At 40.0% G+C, this 18,571-nt stretch overlaps 1 protein-coding gene across 1 annotated transcript in view; it reads right to left on the bottom strand.

Moving 5' to 3' along the window:
- The window catches only part of NEB (nebulin), a 207,647-nt gene that overhangs the window by 20,974 nt on the left and 168,102 nt on the right, over window positions 1-18,571 (bottom strand). The window contains 14 exon segments of the mRNA XM_012659396.1: window positions 248-340; window positions 855-947; window positions 2,939-3,031; window positions 3,638-3,730; window positions 4,398-4,502; window positions 5,542-5,646; window positions 9,426-9,530; window positions 10,281-10,394; window positions 11,012-11,122; window positions 11,540-11,650; window positions 13,048-13,152; window positions 15,272-15,376; window positions 15,926-16,030; window positions 16,586-16,696. Of these exon segments, the coding sequence (XP_012514850.1) occupies window positions 248-340; window positions 855-947; window positions 2,939-3,031; window positions 3,638-3,730; window positions 4,398-4,502; window positions 5,542-5,646; window positions 9,426-9,530; window positions 10,281-10,394; window positions 11,012-11,122; window positions 11,540-11,650; window positions 13,048-13,152; window positions 15,272-15,376; window positions 15,926-16,030; window positions 16,586-16,696 (1,449 nt within the window).

The raw sequence follows: 18,571 nt of genomic DNA, 5'->3' as shown, positions 1-18,571 counted from the left end.
TGGAGGAAGGAAACACCATTATAGGTTTTTAAGGAAAGTGATAAATATCTATGTTTTAGAGAAAACACAGTTAAAATTTCACACCAGAACTAAAGTAAATACTAAGTTAGATTTGGGTTGAAAATGGGGTAATATTTGGTATCATCATTTTCATTACATGAATTTAGTAATTTTACATTTGTAATGTGTTATTATTGTGAATAAGACTTAAGGGATTTTTTTTTCTTTTTTGCCCCCTAAGAAATACCGAGCTAAAGTTCTCTTGATTGCGTTTGACTCGCTCCATCTCAGGAGTGATAGGTGTTGGGGTTCCTTTCCCCAAATTTTCTTTGTACAAAACCTGCGAGATAGAAGAAAGTACCCAGAAGACATTCAAAACGAGCACAAAGATTAAAGGAGCGAACTGGGGCAGGGGTTGTGTGTGAGGAGGAAGGTTTTTAGTACGTAATATTTAGTAAGGAAAATGTTTTTACTTTTTTACTTCACAATTTTAAGGATGAACTCTATAAAGCTAATTATGGGAGTGAAAAAGTACAAGGGAAATCACTAAGTTATAAGATATGAGTATAATGATGAGGAATCTTGTGTTAATTTTACTTACAGTATTTCAGATCTAAGTGCTCACACTAGTCAGGCACTGAAAATGTTAAAGTATGATCGGAAATGTGAGTCATTTTGTATTAAATTGAGATAGTTTTGGTCAGGTAATAATACACACACACACACACACACACACACACACAGAGACACACACGGAATTGTTGTTAAGATGTTACTTTTAAAAAAAGGATGATGGGTTATTATGGTAAATTTTTTATGAAAAATAGTTTGTTATTTGATATATTTGTAAATACCGAGCTAAAGTTCTCTTGATTGCGTTTGACTCTCTCAATCTCTGGAGTGACAGTGGTTGGAATGCCTGTTCCCAAGTTTTCTTTGTACATAACCTGTGGAAAATAATTAAAATATCCAAAAAGGTAAAATGACCACAAATCCCTTAGATTGCAGCTACATGTGGGCTATCTGTTGGAAACTCATAAATACAATCTAGCTTTCAAAGGTAATGCTCAGGGAATAAGGAAAAGAAATTCCATAAATATTTATGTTCTCTTCAAAAGTTGTAATTTTAATACTTTGGAAACTCAGTATTCAATTATGCATTTTCTATAAATAACATTTAGTGCATTCCTCAAATGCATTATACAGTGATAATAAATTTAACAGTGAGAAAACTCTAACCTTTTTGTTGCATCTAGTATTAGTGCCTAGGAGGCCTGTAGATTTGTACTTAATCTTGCTTGGCTTAAAATTTTCTCATCAGATGATATGCTATTATTTCAGAGTTGTGGAGAATTTTCTGTTTATTTTGTATTTTCTAATGAACATTCCTAGCTGGCTCCTTGTTTGTAGGTACCCTTGATATAAGGAGACTTCATCAGTTTATTTTTCAGGAAGAGCATCTTTCCCTGAAATTTTTACTGATGATTGCTGGATTAAATAAACTAGTGTTTTTGAATGGGGAGAAATCCATTTTTTTTAGGGGTAGTATTGAAGGACTATACATTTTAATGAGAAGAGTAAGGAACCTCCACTTTCTGTGCCTCTTGCCTCCTTCCCTCTCAATGTAAAGAACTTTCAGCCTACAGGAATGAATGAATTCTTTTTAATTCCTCTTGGTAGGAGGAAGAAGCACGAGAGAGAGCTAGGGTAGCAACTGGGATGTGGTGTATCTATGGTGTATTAGCACATAGCATGGGGAGCAATGCAGAAAATCTAGGGGTTTGTGTCACAAATTAATTCCTAAAATCAGTGACAAGCTAGAAGTAATAGCTTTGGTTTGCTACAAAACTTTTAGTAATCTTTCACAATCTACCATTTTGGTAAACTAAGTGGCATTTCTTTATCCTTTATCCAGCAAGGAAGCAGAACTGATCGTGGACAACAGGACAAAACAAAATTAGCGAAAAACAAGAAGTTACAATTCAAAGCAACAAAGGAGCCGTGGGCTAGATTTCTTGGATTACTGAACACAAAACTCTAAATGAAGTTTGCACCACAAGGAAGCCAGAGTATGAACAGGGAGTGAAAAGGGAATGAGATCTAAATAACATGAGCAACCTGCAAGAGAAATACCAAGTATCTTTTAATGGAAATCAAGTAAGAGTCAGTCCTCCGCCAACCAGGAGAATCTCTAACACTAAGGTCCTCACCTTTTATTGGCCATAAACTATTTCCCAAACTTCACATAGTATCTTGCAATTAGCCAGCAACTGCTTAGAGCCTGCTTATGACTGGGAAAGGGGGTGCAGTGCAGAGGCAGGGCTCCCAGGAGAAGCCTGTGCTAATCTGAAATTTCAGGTGTGGGGAGCACCCTGCCCCCACCACTGTGCACAGGAACCTGAAATTCCTGTTAGAGAACAGGCTTAATGTATAATATTCCACTGTAGATAGATGACAGCCCATACCTTAAACATGTACTACCTTTACAAGAGGGAGAGAGCTTAGAATACAGGGCAAGAAACCTTGAAAGTGAGGGGAGACAGTTGCATAAACTAGGGTCTTCCTGGACATTGGGGAATTCTATCATTCATTTGTATATATAAAACAAAATTACTTTATATTACTTTTATGTTTATTATGCATATGCTCCTTGGGATCATCCCAATAACCTTATTACTACTGTCAGAATATTTTACTTTGGAAAGTAACGGCATGATGATCCATTTAGAAGCCAAGTCCCTTCTGCTCCTTAAGTGAAGACAGAGGTTTCTTATCCACTTTTGCAACCTGCAGTGCCACCACTCAGGACTGAGGGAGGATTGACAACATCCCAAGGCATGGGAAGCTCTTGGTAGAGGAAGAAGCATGAGCGAGAGGTAGGGTAGCAGTTGGAAGGTGGCCAGCCACACAAATGCATGCTGAGAGTATGGGCCACTACCGAGCTAATGTGCTTCTGGGTCTCCTTGACGCGTTTCACTTCGGGCAGGTCAGGGATTGGAGTTCCTTGTCCAATTGCTTCCTTATACTTCACCTGCAGATATAAAAATGGGGAGAAAGGTATTATTACGTGCTGGACAGTTATTATTCCCAGCATGTACGTGCATTTGATTAGTAGCCCCACAATTTTTAAAATGACTGTTGAAATAACACAGCTCCACACTTAGTGTGAATGGGGCCACATTCTGATACAGGGTCAGAGGAGAACCATTCCCAGGACAGGGACACTTAGTTTCTCTCTTGTCTCTTTGGGGGCAGGGGTGAGGGCCCTTACTTAGACTGCAGTCCCTTATTTTTCCTATACAGCCCAAGTTTTTATGTCCAATAGTTCAATTGACTAGAACAGATTCACAAACGTGGATCCAAGGAGGTTGATTCTTTGACTCACATGTTCTAGTTTCTCTCAAGCCTCTCCATTTTTCATATCTAACCACTTCCTCATGAAAGCCGCCATGACAGACACTGTACTGAATAGATGACTGTAACCACTGGCACACGCCAGGTGGTGGTGGTACACAGGCACCTATTTCAGCAGTGTAAGCTGTTTCTGGTGACAGAGGTTTGGAATGCAACTCAGAGGTCATTGTAAACTATGAAAGGGAGGCAGAAAGCATTGAAAGTGAGTCCCCCAAGTCCTTACAGCACTAATGTGGTCTTGCGTTTGCTTCACTCGCATCATCTCAGGTGTCTTTCCGATCGCCGTTCCTGGTGAGACATCCTCTTTATATAAAACCTGGGCATCCAGAAGCAGGACAGTGTTACACAGAAGAAAGGAAAAGCCAGCAATCCCTGGAGAGAGGCTAGGGAATATGGCTTCTATGAAAACAAAAGGCACTAGACAGTGTTCCCAGGCGAGTGCTTGCGTAGCGCGCCTGACGTCCCCCACATCGGTATCAGAGACTCAAACCATGTCTGGTAATACAACATGACTCACTTTCCAGATCTTGAGATTTCTTTGAAGATTATTGCACCATATTAATACAGGATGAGAAAAACCAGAAAATGTTGACTAACAACAACAACAACAAAACCCTCCCATATGAAACACAAAATCCATTGAGGAAATGCAAAGTCAGTCAGTTATTTGGGGGATAACAAAAGAAATCAAAATGTCAAAAAGAAATCCATCTTCTTGGAGTAAGACAACACATGTTACCGCATGTTCCAGGATTAAAGAATTTAAAAAGAAAGAAAAGTTACTTGGTTAGCAGATTTATTTCCAGTGGTCTCTGGAGAGATGATTTGGGAGCCAAGTATGAGGAATTTTAACATGTAATTGCTAGTATTAACTGAAGAGGTTAGATGTTAATTGTCTATATCAGTGTGAGGCTAGTCTATTTTTAAAGAGGGGAATGGAATTATTAGGTTAGCATTAAATGGAAAATAAATAGTAAATATACCGAGCTGAAATTCTTTTGATTTTCTTTAACACGCAGTATTTCTGGCGTGTCTTGAACAACTGTAATTTTTCCTTTACTGTTTTTAAGGTCACACTGGTATTGGAGCTATGAAGAAAGAGTAAACATCTTGTTAAGTTTTAAACATGATTTTATTTTTTTTAATTGTCCTATATTGTGTAAAGGAAGTTAAAATCCCATATTATTTAATAAAAAAAGGAGTCTAGCCACAACAATCATGGTCTGATAGCCTAAAGGAAGTCATTTGATAATAATTTTGTGGATAAACTAATTTTTAAAAACTTATATAAAACTAGGGTTTTTTTAAAAAAGTATACCTTACCTAGATTTCACTTTGAAAAAGACAGATGTCACAACTAATGGAAGATGGTGATGGTTCATATTCAGTAACAGGAAGCCACTGAAGGGGTTTGGGACACGCTACCCCAAAATACGGCACCTTGGCATTTGAGAAAATAGCAGAAGCAGGAAGGTCTCTCTGACCTTCTTTCATTGTTTTTCCCTGAAGCAGATAATAAAATAATTCTCTGATCTTCCTCTAAAGTAGGTCATAAGGCCCTCATTCCAGAAAGGTCCTTCTTAGACCCACAGGAAAGAAGCCAAAGACACAGAAATGCTAAGAAGAATCTGAACAAACAGGACTTGCTAAATTCCCCCAGTTTGTTACCATTAGGTCACACCCCCTGTGTCCAGTCATACTTCTGCACCACTGTCCATAAAAATACACAGACTTGCCCTGTTTCTATGGGTCTTCATTTCTGAAGCCTCCTGTGTCCTGTAAAACTTACATTAAATAAATTTGTATGCTTTTTTCTTTTGTTAATCTTTTGTCATAGGGGTCTCAGCCATGAACGCTGCGATGGGTGAGGAAAAGAGATTACTTTTCTCCCCTACACCACCAACAAAGAAACAGATGGGTCTTTCATGCTGTGATTTGAGATTGAAATATAAGGTGAGCCCAGAGAAGAGTGGAGCACACATTCCCTGAGGCATGGACGGGAGTTATGGAGGCTGCTCAACAGCCCCGTGGCAGGGGTGGGGTACTCAAGTGTGCGCCCGGAGGCAGCATCGTCCTCGGCCTGCCTAGGTACCAGTGGGCTCTGTCTTGGAGTCAATAAAAACTTACAAGGCTGAAGTTCTTTTGGTTCTCCCGGACTCTCTGCATCTCTGGAGTATCCAAAACAATCTCATAATATGACATGGACTTCTCAGCATCTTCTTTGTACTTTTTCTGGGAATAGAATCCAAGAAATAAGGAAGGTGAACACCACAGGGGCATAGGCCAAAGGGACCTAAAATAGCCCTTCCAGCTCAATGGAGGAAAAGTCCTTTGTATTTTCTTGATTGTTGAAGGAGGTTAGGGAGTTATAAGGCAGGGCCCTCTTGGTCCATGAGCATTAAACCTTTTCTTACCAGAACTGAGCCCGAGCATTTAGTAGGACCCACTGTCGTGGCAAAGCTGGCAGAGGGTGGCCCTTGCTGGCTGGTCCACATAAGGGAGATCCCGACCAAAGAGGCTCAGGAGGGAGACGCCTCCAGTACTCAGTGCTGAGCTGGATGGAGCCACTCGGCCAGACTATTCAACAGGCAGGCGGAGGGAAGCTGGAGGGTTAGGAGCACAGGACACGGCCTCCAGAAAGCCTTAGCTGGTGACCAGAGATGTTCACTGAGCAGGCGTTTCCAGAACATAGCTCTGATGCTACAGAAGCCGGCCTGACAGTGTGGTGAGCTGAGAGCTTTACAATAAGGGGTTAATAAATGAAATAAGCGGTACGCCAGGGGCTGGCTAAATTATAGCTACATAGTTGAAGTGTTACACTGAAAGAATAGTCTTTTGTCTAATAACTGCCATCTGCTTCTGTAACCCTGCTTGCAGCTTGCTTTGAGGATTGTAATCTGCCTTCGGGCGCCAGAGATCTGTGAGGGTAATTATGTCCAGTGACCTTGTATCTTGCAACCCAGACTTCGCTCCCCGCTTTTGTTCCCTAAACACCTGCCCTATGTCACGTAGCCTCCCTCAAAAATAGTATAAAACCCTCGTAGAAACTTGAGATGGTGCCATCCTCTCGTACTGCTTTTATGCGGGCGGAGGTGGTCGCTGGCCAGCTAATAAAGACTCAATTTGGCTTCACTGAATTCTCCTGTGGTCTGTTCGCGCCCTCCACACTACAACACAGGACTGGCGGCTCTACTAAACAGACAGACCGGGGGCCGCTACTGTGGCCAGCCGACCAGCCAGGGCTGCTCTGAGCCAGCCACCACTTTTCCTCGGGCTTTCTCATCCCGCCCCAGCCTTTGGCCAGAGTGCCCACAGGGGCTGCCCTCCTCCCACGCGCCTGCGCAGTCAATCCCACCACCAAGCCAGTCGCCTCTGTTCTCCGCAGCAGCGCTCTCACTGTGCTTTAGAGCCCTATTTTTCTTTTATCACTTGTTATCATGTCCTTTGACTTTTCTCTCCAGATTTATTTAGCTCTGGTTTCTCCCACTTTTCAGGGAAGTTTGGGTATGTAGGGATAAGGGTCGAGGAAAGGGACCAAATCGCTTTTGAAATAGAGATAAAACTATTCTATCTACCTATATCCATTGAAATTGTATTATATTAATATATGAATTACATTTATAAGCACTGGAAATTTTAATCTTCCCAAAGACAACAAAGAAGCAGTTTCAGCCAATGAGAGATTCTGGCCTAGATTTTGTCCTTCTAACAAGAAGCCAGTGAAAGCCAAGATTTCTGGAAGGAAAGGACAGTTCACTGGAACAAATCTTTTGTTCAGGAAAAAGTCACCTGAATGACTCTTCTTAGCTATGCAAAAGTAAGGAAAACAGTTCTCATTGTCCTGGGAAAGGAATAGCATCAGTCCTCCATTTCTTTTATTTTTCTTTTACTCTTTTCAAGATTAAGCAAAAGCAGCCTCAACTGGCTTGCAGACCTAGTGCTAGTCCCTGGGAGGTGATCAGCTTGCGCAGGGAACTCCGAGGTACTGGGGAGGAAAGGATCTGAACCTCCTGGCATTAAGAAGTACTCAGTACAGCAGTTCCCCCATCTTCAGTTTCACATTCCAGAATAGGTGTGTACAGTACAGTAAGATGTTTTGAGAGAAAGAGAGAGAGAGGCCACCTTTGCATAACTCTTTTTTTCTTTTTAATTTTTAGAGACGGGGTTTTACCCTGTAGCCCAGGCTACAATGCAGTGGGCAAGATCATAGCTCACTGCAGCCTGGAACTCCTGGGCTCAAGCGATCCTCCTGCCTCAGCCTCCTGCGTAGCTGGGACTACAGGCACCATCCCACAACACCCAGCTAATTTTTTTTTTTTTTTTTTTATAGGGATGTGGTCTTGCTATGTTGCTCAGGCTGGTCTCTAACTCCTGGCCTCAAGCGATCCTCCCTCCCTCCCTCGGTCTCCCGAAGTGCTGGGATTACAGGCATGAATCACCGCGCCTGGCCTAACTTAACTTTAATTACAGTATCTTGTTCTTATAATTGTTCTATTTTATTATTAGTTATTGCTGTTAATCTCTTACTGTGCCTAATTTATAAATTAAACTTTATCATAGGCATGTCTGTATGTACAGTATAGGAAAAAACATAGCATATACAGGGTTCAGTACTATTCATGGTTTCAGGCATCCACCGGAGGTCTTGGAACACACTCCCACAGATAAGGGGGGCTACCATATAGTCTCCTGAATTTGTAGTCAGCTCACACTCTTTGCATGAACCCCCAAGTATGAGGTTTCAAAGTTATAAAATACAGACTCCCCACTGGAAATCGAGAAGCACTTTTGTAGAAAACACCAGCACCTTTCCACTAATGTTTACCATTCAAAGGTAAATACCGATCTGAACTGGGGAGGAAGTAACCTGTTTGGCCATATTTTAGGCCTTGAGAAACCAGCCAAAGAGAGCCCCAGGACAGCAGAGTAAGTGACTTAAGCCTTCCCTGGGGCAGGCCTGCATACTGAAGATTAGCAATGTCAAAACAAGAAGGTCATAATAGGCTAGCAAGCCTCTCACTGCCCAAAGAATGTGGCCCACTGGCTCCCCCAGTGAACACAACATGGTAGTTTGGGGCCCATATAATTTTGGTAGTTTTTAAAAAGTTAATTATTCTTCCCTATTCCTACCCCGCCAAATAAAAGGTTCATTTCTTCCATTTATATATACTTGTTTCCTAATTAAACCGCTCTCTAGTGATAACTATATTTTTCATGTCTAATTTTATGATATACAATTATATATTGCCAATAAAGAGTTTAAATCTGTGATTCCCCAACCTGATTGGTTATTAAGAGATCATCGATGAAAATTAAAAACAAACAAAAACAGATTTCCTGAACCTACCTCAGACTTACTAGCTTCAAATTTCCAGGGTTGGACCAGGGAATCTACACTCCCATGTGTTTACAAAGCGCAGCCAGGTTGGGTAACCACTGCTTTGGAACTCATTGATCAGAAGACAGGCAAATATTTTAATTTGGGGCTACTCAAACAAATTGCAGACTCTTGATCATTACTGAAGATTATTAACACAAATGAGGGTCTACCCTGGTGTGTAACGGACATCCCACTTTTCTTCATCTCTCTATTCGTGGGAAGATGGGAGAGGTGTTCATCATGGGAGTAATCATGATTACGATGTGTGGTTAGAGTTAGTGACACCAACTCAATCTTGTTAGAGATTGGTAATCCAAATGTGGGCTGTCTGCTTTGTTTCTTCCACATTTGCAAATTTTAGATTCACATTATGAGACTTTACATGTTAAAGTATGGATTCACTACTTACGAGTTATACCATGTAAGAGTTCTTCAGTACCTTAAAATTCCCGTTTATAATCTCTTTTAAATCTGACATAGAAATCCTAACTCTTACTCAAACCTGCATCATAGGTGAACTCCTTCTTTTTTATTGGGAAAAACTGTGATTTGAAAGTAAGTCCTATTAATGGAAGGACTTTTGTTCTTCACAATTGGGGTCCATGAGGGATAATCTGGTGAATGTCCTTACCTGGCTTGAAAGGTTCTTGACTTGTTGGGCATGAATGATCTCAGGAGTATCAACCACAGAAGTGAAATTGGCCTTTTCCATTTCTGCTGATTGCTTATACTTAATCTGCAAAAGGACACCCAATAGTTGGGTGAATGTTTACAACATGCACACATTTCTTGGCTTGATTTGATTAAGAGGTGGCCAATATTTTTTTTTTCCAAGAGGAACTCATTCATTTGACATTCAACAGACATTTCTTCCTAGTATGTTTATAGCTTTATACTCAGGTACAAAAGTCGAGTCCTAACTGTTGGCAGACTTACTTTCTAGCTGGGCGCAGGGTGAGGTATGGGTAAGGAGAGAAACAATCAACAGATAATGAGACATGGATTGTTTACACAGGAGCTGGGAGAATGACAAGTAAGCAAAAGACCCACATCAGTCAGCATTAGACAGAGTAGGATACCTAAAACTACGTTTTAAACTTAGGGCTTGACGGGAGAGAAAGAAAGAACTCCCAAGTTATTCTAAGCAAGGAATTCTTGACGCCGAATGAGGAGCGGATTGACTGAGAGACAAGGCCAGGGTGTCAGAGCCGGCCCCAGCTCCAAGCAGCTCTTTGGTTCTCAACTTCTGCCCTTGGCTCTGAATGTCCCCTGGTGGCTAGAGACTCAGAAAGGCCGACAGAAACAAGCCTGGCAAAGGGTCCCTCATCCTTTCATTGGAATGGATTCCACCAGGCAGATGTTCAAGAAGGCCATTGTGTGCATTTGACTGTCACTGACGGACAAGTAGGATGACAGGGGGACAACACTGTGCCCTTAAAGTCACAACGACTGTCTTGAAAGACTGAGATGCAATAGCAACACTGACCTGACTGGCAATGTCAGTAGCGTTCTTGGCCCTCATGAAATCTGGAGTTTCATTGGCCATGGCGTTCAGGCCTCTTCCTTTGACTTCCAGTTCCAGGTCTCGCTTATATTCTTTCTGTAGTAGCGTTAAAAAAAAAAAAGTTACCTAACTTTCACTCCTAGGTAATAAACGTACAGTGCGACTATAAATCCACATAAATAACATGCCACCTCAGCTGTCACAGTGTCTCTTGTTAGCTAAGAAGATATTAATAGCTCATCTTCGCTGTTCCACGTGGTAGGACAGAGTGGTGTCCACAGAAGCCCACTGTGGGAGTCTGTTCTACGCATGTCAGGAAGTCAGCAGACGGTCTCCTTTTGAACACATTAGTATTCTCCACTTAGAAAATTAGAGTATAAACTGTAAATCTGGTTTAGCATTAAACTTAGGTGCATAACACTCCAGTGCGGTATTTTTATTTAAATGAGTACGCCAACCATGTCAAGGTTAAATAAAATGATATTAGGTAAATAATGGGTTATGATAACCACTATGGAAACATACTGTTATACTATTGACTTATCAGAAATTGAGATATATTTTATGTAATGGTTAATAAGCATCTTGGATATGGAATTTAAAAATCAAAAACTTTTTGTTCCCTCTCTGTTTTTGTCTTGTTTTTTCTGTAACTGGGCTGGGAGGGAAAAGATGCCCTTTTAATTTCGTGCCGGCGGTCGCTGTGGGCCTACCTCATTGAGGATTTGGGTGGCATTCTTTGCTCTTAGCATGTCAGGTGTGTCTTCCATTTCGGTGAGACCCTTCCCACGGATGCTTTCCTCTAGATCTTTCCGGTACTCTTTCTAGATCACAAAATAAAAGCAACAACACTGATGAGGAAGCCCGGATTGTTCCTGTTAGGTGACGAGTCAAAAAACCAGAAAATAAAAAAAAACTCTTCCAATTTTTAAACAGCTCACAGTTTAGTAAGTCAAGATATGAATAAAAGCAGGGTATAAGCTTCACGAGTTAATATTAAATATCAACTAAAGAACTAGAAATTAATGGAATGCTAAGGTAAGCACATTTTATTGGGTATTCAATTAAGAAATTAGAAGAATTAACATGGGTAATTGATTAGGTGGTAGCATGGAACACGTGAACCCAACTTGAAACCCCCAGTTAGGTGATGCTGAAAGTGGCAGAAGGAACACGTTCATGAGTGTCATTAGTGCAATTATTTGGATCCAGAAGGAAGGAAAAGACCAAGTGGGCACTACCTCGCTTGCTATTTTGGTTGCATATTTGACATGTAACAAAGCTGGTGTGACCTCCAGGCCGGTCAGGTTTCTCCCTTTAATGGACTCTTCATAATCCTTCCTATATTCTTTCTAATGTGAGTAGGAAGGAAAGACAAGTTAAAAAAGAATCTTTGTTACAATTTCTCTCTCAATCCTAGGAAGAAAAGAAAATTACAGTTCTTTCTACCTGTGGTCTCTTTACTCAATCATAATTCTGCTAATGCTCACACATTTGACACATATGTGATTGTTCTACAAATACTTTGTCTAGAGCAGATGGCCCCAAGGAAACTCAGAGGCTGAGAAACTTTGATGGGCCCCTCATTTCTCCGTCTACCTTTGCGACGGGGGCTGGCCGAGCAGAGGATGAATGCACCACCAAGAACGGGAATCCCCTGTCGCCTGTCCTGAAACTTTCCCAGGTCTTTCTTAAGGTGAGGGAAGATTTTATTTCAGAATTAGAAGTAAGTGACTCAAGGGGAAAAAAAAATCCCAGGGGAAGGAGAGCCTGAGGGCACTGAATGCAAAGTTGGCCTTTTTCATAATCATGACCTATTTTGTTTTTTAAATCACTGAATAGATGAGGCAGATAATGAGACACTGAGAAATCCTATGGTTTTGTTCATCTCTGTCCCCTGCTCAAACCCCAGCCTAGGCTGTCACATACAGAAGCCTGAAATAGATGTTGGAACTCTACTTTTGTAATTTTTTAATTTTAATAGAATTTTGAATTTACAGAAAAGTTGCAAAAATAGTACAAGAAATTCCCACAGACTCTTTACTCAGATATTCACCAATTGTTTGAAACAATTTTAAAGTTTTAATGACCTAGCCTTCTAGACGCCACAAAACTCTACAAACTGCTACTTTTATTAAAAACCATTTACAGTTGGAGATATGCCCCTGGAAGGAGAGGCAAACAAATTCCAAATAAGCCTGTTTCCCTATGAAAACAGAGTTTCTAAGATTTGGAATAAGATTCCATTCTTCTCCACTCTTGGTTAAAGATGGAAAAAAATTGTTTTTTAAATGCTTTTGCTTACAATTCTAGAATAGGAAATGTGGCCCCTTGACTTTTGATTTTCTGGGGTCTTGAATAAACATCTTGATCACTGATCCCCTTTTGTTTGGCTCGCGGCATCCTCCTAAGAGTACAGCATCCCAAAGCCAATGGTGCAGAGAGAACTTTTCATTTATCCAAGAAAAATTCAAATTACATTAAGTGTTAGGAATATTTTGCTATGTTCTAATTTTATGAAAATGTTTGTTGAAATAAAACATATACGGTAAATATCTACTGAGGACATTTTTTAAAATAACTGAATCATGTGATTTCTGAAATAGAGAAGATTTTAGTGATTACATGTTAAAAAGTTCCATCATCTACCGCTTTTGGATAACAGAAGACTGGATATATCTGTGGGCAGAGCTTGTGTTCATTACCTTCATGGTATCGCTGTTGTGTGGTGTGTTCTTGTAGGACTTACCCCACTCTGCATCTGCTGAGACTCCTTGGCAGTGATGTATGTTGGTGTTTCAAAGTCCAGCATGGGCTTTCCTCGTTCCTTTTCATACTTTTCTTTGTATTTTACCTGGCGATAAAAAGCCTTGTTAGGAGAGCCCCTGGTCAATTCCTAGACAGAGACCAGTTTCAAGCTAGGATTTATTAATTGATACATTATGTCCAAGTGGGTGGCACCTCATTGCCACTCAAAACAGTTTCCAGGCAGGGCACAGTGGCTCACACCTGTAATCCTAGCACTCTGGGAGGCCGAGGCGAGAGGATCGCTTGCGCTCAGGAGTTCAAGACCAGCCTGAGCAACATAGCAAGATCCCGTCTCTACTAAAAATAGAAAAATTAGCCGGCATCGTGGCACATGGCTGTAGTCCCAGCTACTCGGAAGGCTGAGGCAGGAGGATCGCTTGAGCCCAGGAGTTTGAGTTTGCTGTGAGCTCTGTTCACACCACTGCACTCTACCCAGAGCAACAGAGCAAGACTGTCTCAAAAAAACAAAAAATCAGTTTCCTGTTGTGTTTCAGATCCTGTACCTTTTTGCTATTGCCTTGGGAAGGGCATGGAGTGGGGGGGATACTGTCTGCAAGGCATAATTGGGATTTGCATCCAATTCAAGGAGAAAAAAGAACCACTGACAACAATCAGCTGAGAGAAATGCTGATGCGAGAAAACGCACGGGGAAAACTGCCCACAGATCAGGTTGGCCAAGAGTTGACGTGTCGGTATAAACACTTTAATAGCATTAAAGCTATTAATAGCATTTAATTAAAAATAGCATTTAATAATAGCATTAATCGGTATTTCTGACAAAAATCTTCGGTTTTTATTTCATAAGAACTTTTGTCAGAGACCTGGGGTCTTGACATGCAGCTTCATTTATAAGTAAACACCTCACTCTGGGTCATAACTGGTCACATAGTTAATGCAGCCAATATAAATTGGTATAAAAATGAAAACTAATTTACATGTTGACTGACTAGTTTATAAACCTGACGTTCTCAAAAGACTTCCAAGGCTGTTTTACAAATACAATGTCCTCAACCTCATAGCGTGTAATTAGGACTGGGGGGAGCCACGTAAATATTCACATGTCCCAGAGGAGACGTGGAAAGACAGAGAGGCAAAGGCCCTTTCTCACGCAGCACCTAATAGCAACGCTCAAACTCAGTGCTCTTGGTTGTAACTAGACATTGGAATAGAAGCCTGGTGGCACTTGCTGCTTTCCAGATGACATGAGGACATTTCTAGTAATTTAGCCCTCTTGGTTAATGCCCAACAGGGGACCTAAATAATGCCGAATTTGTGATATAGGAAGTCATGCGATAGCAAGTTCTTTCCTCTGGGAATCTTCATTTACAGTCAAGAGTTGCTTAACGACTGGGATCTGTTCTGACAATGCATCGTTAGGCAATTTCATCATTGTGCGAACGTCACATATGCACTTACACAAACCTAGATGGTACAGCCTACTACGCACCTAGGCTATATGACATCACCTCTTGCTCCAAGGCTGCAAACCTGTACAGCATGTTAGTGTACTGAACACTGCAGGCAATTGTAACATAATGGTGTTTGTTTGTGTATCTAAACATATCTAAGCATAAAAGATAAAAAACGGTACGCCTGTATAGAGCAGCCCTATCATAATCTTATGAAACCACCATCATACATGTAGACTGTCATTGACCAAAACATCATGTGATGCATGACTGTATTTTACAAATTCAGCCACTTCTTAAATTCCCAAAGACTCCTTCAGTGGTAGATCCGATCTGATATATCACTTCTCTTGAAATCACTTCTTCTTGAAATCCTCCTGACTCCATGTATCATCCACGGTAGTGTTTCCCAACCTGGGACACAAACTCACGGGGCACATCAGGGTTACTGTGAGGGATTTCTCTTCCTTCATAACACAATCTTTATGCTTCCAGCCCCCGTCAGTAACCTGAATTACATATATTGCATACATATTTCTCCACTATATGTAGATGCTGTTATAATTTATAACATAAAAATTTGGTTCAAAATGTTTCTAAATTCAAAGCCCCTTATAGCTTTGTGCATTTTCTTCAACAATGACTATTAAGAGTATAACTCCTATAACTCCTATCTGGAGAGAATCTATGAAATTTCTTTACGTTGTACGGTAGATGGATGTGCATCAAGGAAAAAGTTGTGCTTGATCAACTTACTATACTCTGTAGCTCGGTGGCCTCTTTTAGGTGCAGCTGCTCCAGGTTATCGGGTATTGTGTGGTAGTGGCCTTTACTCTTCTCATAGTTCTTCTTGTACTGGTACTGGGGGAGAGGTGGCAAAAGGGCACATTGGTGCAAAAGCTGCTCAGCACCCCCATTGTTCCTCTCTAGATTAGACATTTGCACAGCAGCATTGTCAAGACCAAACTGAAATTAGCAAACACTAAATTGGGGATTAAGAAAAAGTTTTCAAAGATGAAGATCCAAGTTCAGTAATGTCAATTCATGCCAGATATAAACAGGTGATGTGGCATATTCAAAGTAGGTGTTATAAGTAAAAAGTTAAAGGTGCAAGAAACTATTCCAGATGGTAGTTCTATGTCCTTAGAGGGAGAAAGGGGAATGGTTAATTGAAAAAAAAAAATTTAGATATTCTAAAAGTGTATTTTTATATTCTGAGAGGCATTATGGTCAACAGAGAATTGGTAGATTAATGTTGTAATTTGGAAGAATACACTCAAACAAGAGAACACCTTTGTAATAAACCTAGCATATCAATAACAGAGAAGAAAATATGTGTGGGCCGAGGGAAAGAATTTAGTTGCAAGATGGGTGAAACAAGCTGCTTCTAGAGCAAATGACTGAGCTTACAGAACTGGCAAGTTGGCTTGTATTCAGGACGTGGTTCATTATCAAAGATTCCTTCATGTCAGTCACAGGTTTGTGAAGTTTCTTCAGGTCAGCCTTATATTTAACCTACATGGTAAGGAGTGAAAAGGAAATCACATAAGCAGGAAATGGAAAACAGCCTAAGGAAATCATAGTTAGATATCCCATCAGGAAACAAATGCTAATTCACAGTAGCCAAAGGTGGAAACAACCCAAGTGTCCATCAACAGAAAAATGGATAAACAAAATGCAGTATACACATATAATGGAATATTACTCAGCCATAGAAAGGAATGAAGTTCGGATATACCCTGCGACATGGATGGACCTTGAAAATATTATGCAAAGTGAAATAAGCCAGACATGAGAGGACAAATATGATTCCATCCTATATGAAATCTCTAAAATAGGCAAATTCATAGAGACAAAAAGTAGATTAGAGGTTATAGGGGTTGAGGGAAGGAGGGAATGGGGAACTATTGTTTAACCGTTACAGAGTTTCTGTTTGTATGAAAAAGTTTTGGAAATAGTGATGGTAGTTGGACATTGTGACTGTAATTAGTGCTATTGAATCGTACACTTTAAAATAGTTAAAATGGTAAATATCACGTTATATATTTTATCGCAATTTAGAAAACATACCTCACTTGCAAGATTATTAGCATCTTTCATGACTTTGTAAAGCTGGCTGTCTTTTGGATTGTATTTTGGCGTCTTGCCCTTCTCTTTGTCAAAGTTTTCCCGATATTTTACCTAACAGCAAATACAAACATCCAAATTATTCCTGGACATCAATCAGTTTGGGAACCGAGGAATGGCAGAAATATAAATGTCAAAGAATATGCACTACACACAAAGTGATCACATAATTTATTATCTAAACTGGGACATTTTTGAGGCTAAAAAGGGGCACTATTATAATAATGGATAATTATGTTAGGACAGCAGGCTATCAAGAATAAGACTGTGTGATATAGTTCTGGCCTTGCTCACTTTTAAAGTATCCAGAGGTATGAAAAATAATCACTTTTTTCTAATGCAAAACAAAAATAAGTGGAAAAAGCTTCAGACTAAATTCAGAGAAGTGATCTAATGTACTTGATTTGTGGCCCTTAGAACTAGCAAATCCAGGAGCATTTTAGGTCTACCGTAAGAAATTCAAAGAGGGGCTGTAAATGATCAAGAAGGTTGAGAAGTAAGGAATCTGTTAAATTAATAGAATTTATTGTTATTTTAAAATAGTACTTTGGCTATATCATTTAAAATTTTTAAAACTTGGCCAAAATGGCACAACTTCTGAGTTAAAAAAATAGAGTTTGGGAGTTAATGGTTTTAGTATGATTTCAGACTAGAAGTAAGAAAAAAGTGACATACTTTAGAATAATAAAAAAAGTAAGATTAAATATACTTTTAGGTCAGGCACAGTGGCTCAATGCCTATAATCCCAGTACTCTGGAAGCCAAGGCAAGAGGATCAATTGAGTCCAAGAGTTCAAGACCAGCCTAGGCAACATTGCAAGACCTCATCTCTACAAAACAAACAAAAAAACAAAATAGCTGGGTGTGGTGGCATATGTCTGTAGTCCCAGCTACTCAGGAGACAGAAGGAAAAGGGTCACTTAAGTCTAGGAGTTCAGGGCTGCAGTGAGCTCTAATCGTGCCACTCTACTCCAGCTTAGGTGACAAAGAAGACTCTGTTTCCAAAAAAACCCATATATATATATATGGGTTTTATATATGTATCAGGCTCAGATATTAGGCCTATTATATATATATACACACACACACTTTTAGGATACAAAAAAGTAAAGTTATAAAAAGGGCTAAATAAACATGATCTAAAAAATAAGCACAATACCTGGCACTAATAGTTGCTCAATAAATGTGATTTGATTGAATGAAAGGAAGGGATAGTCATCATGCCTAGATAAAATATCTTAAGAAGATGATTCATTTATAGGAAAATTCAACAGAATAACTGAAAGTGACAGAAACATTTTCTTATTGAAACATAGACTGATGCTTTTGTCAATAGTACCATAGGATTAAGTCCAGAAGTAGAATTCCACTAATTATTCACTCTAGCAAGAATGAAAATGAGCTATTTCTAGGTGTTAGCCTATTAAAAGGACAATCGATATTTAACTCTCAGGGATATCTAGAGTTTCTGTTATTGATAAGAGGAAAGAGTCACTCATCCAAAGTTAGCACAGCAGAATCCATTGGCTGGGACATTTCACTCTGCAGACGTTTAAAGCCAGTACCCCTCATGCTTCCTCACTGTACTTCACTTCCCCACAACTTGACACAGCCAGCAGAACAGACAAGAAATGAGGCCACTCAAATGCTAAAAACAATGATATCTGCCACATCAGAGAAAATGCATTCACAGTGCTGAGATTCCTTCACTTTGAATAAATGCTCAGTGGAAATGTGGAGAAAAAATAAGCATGCAGAGCAGACGAGCATGATGCAGGCACTCCAACACAGACACAGAAAGGCAGGAGCGGAAACACAACATACAGTAATAAGAAACTGAAATGTGGACAAAGGCTACAATGGCTCTTCTCTGAAAGAAATTCACTCTGAAGACAAAGAAATGGAAAGCCTGCTAAGGAAAGTCAGAGGT

This window comes from Propithecus coquereli, unplaced genomic scaffold (assembly GCF_000956105.1).
Source record: "Propithecus coquereli isolate 6110/MARCELLA unplaced genomic scaffold, Pcoq_1.0 Scaffold118, whole genome shotgun sequence".
NCBI lineage: Eukaryota > Metazoa > Chordata > Mammalia > Primates > Indriidae > Propithecus > Propithecus coquereli.
Note: the sequence above shows the minus strand (reverse complement) of the source record. Positions and strands in the feature narration are given on the sequence as shown.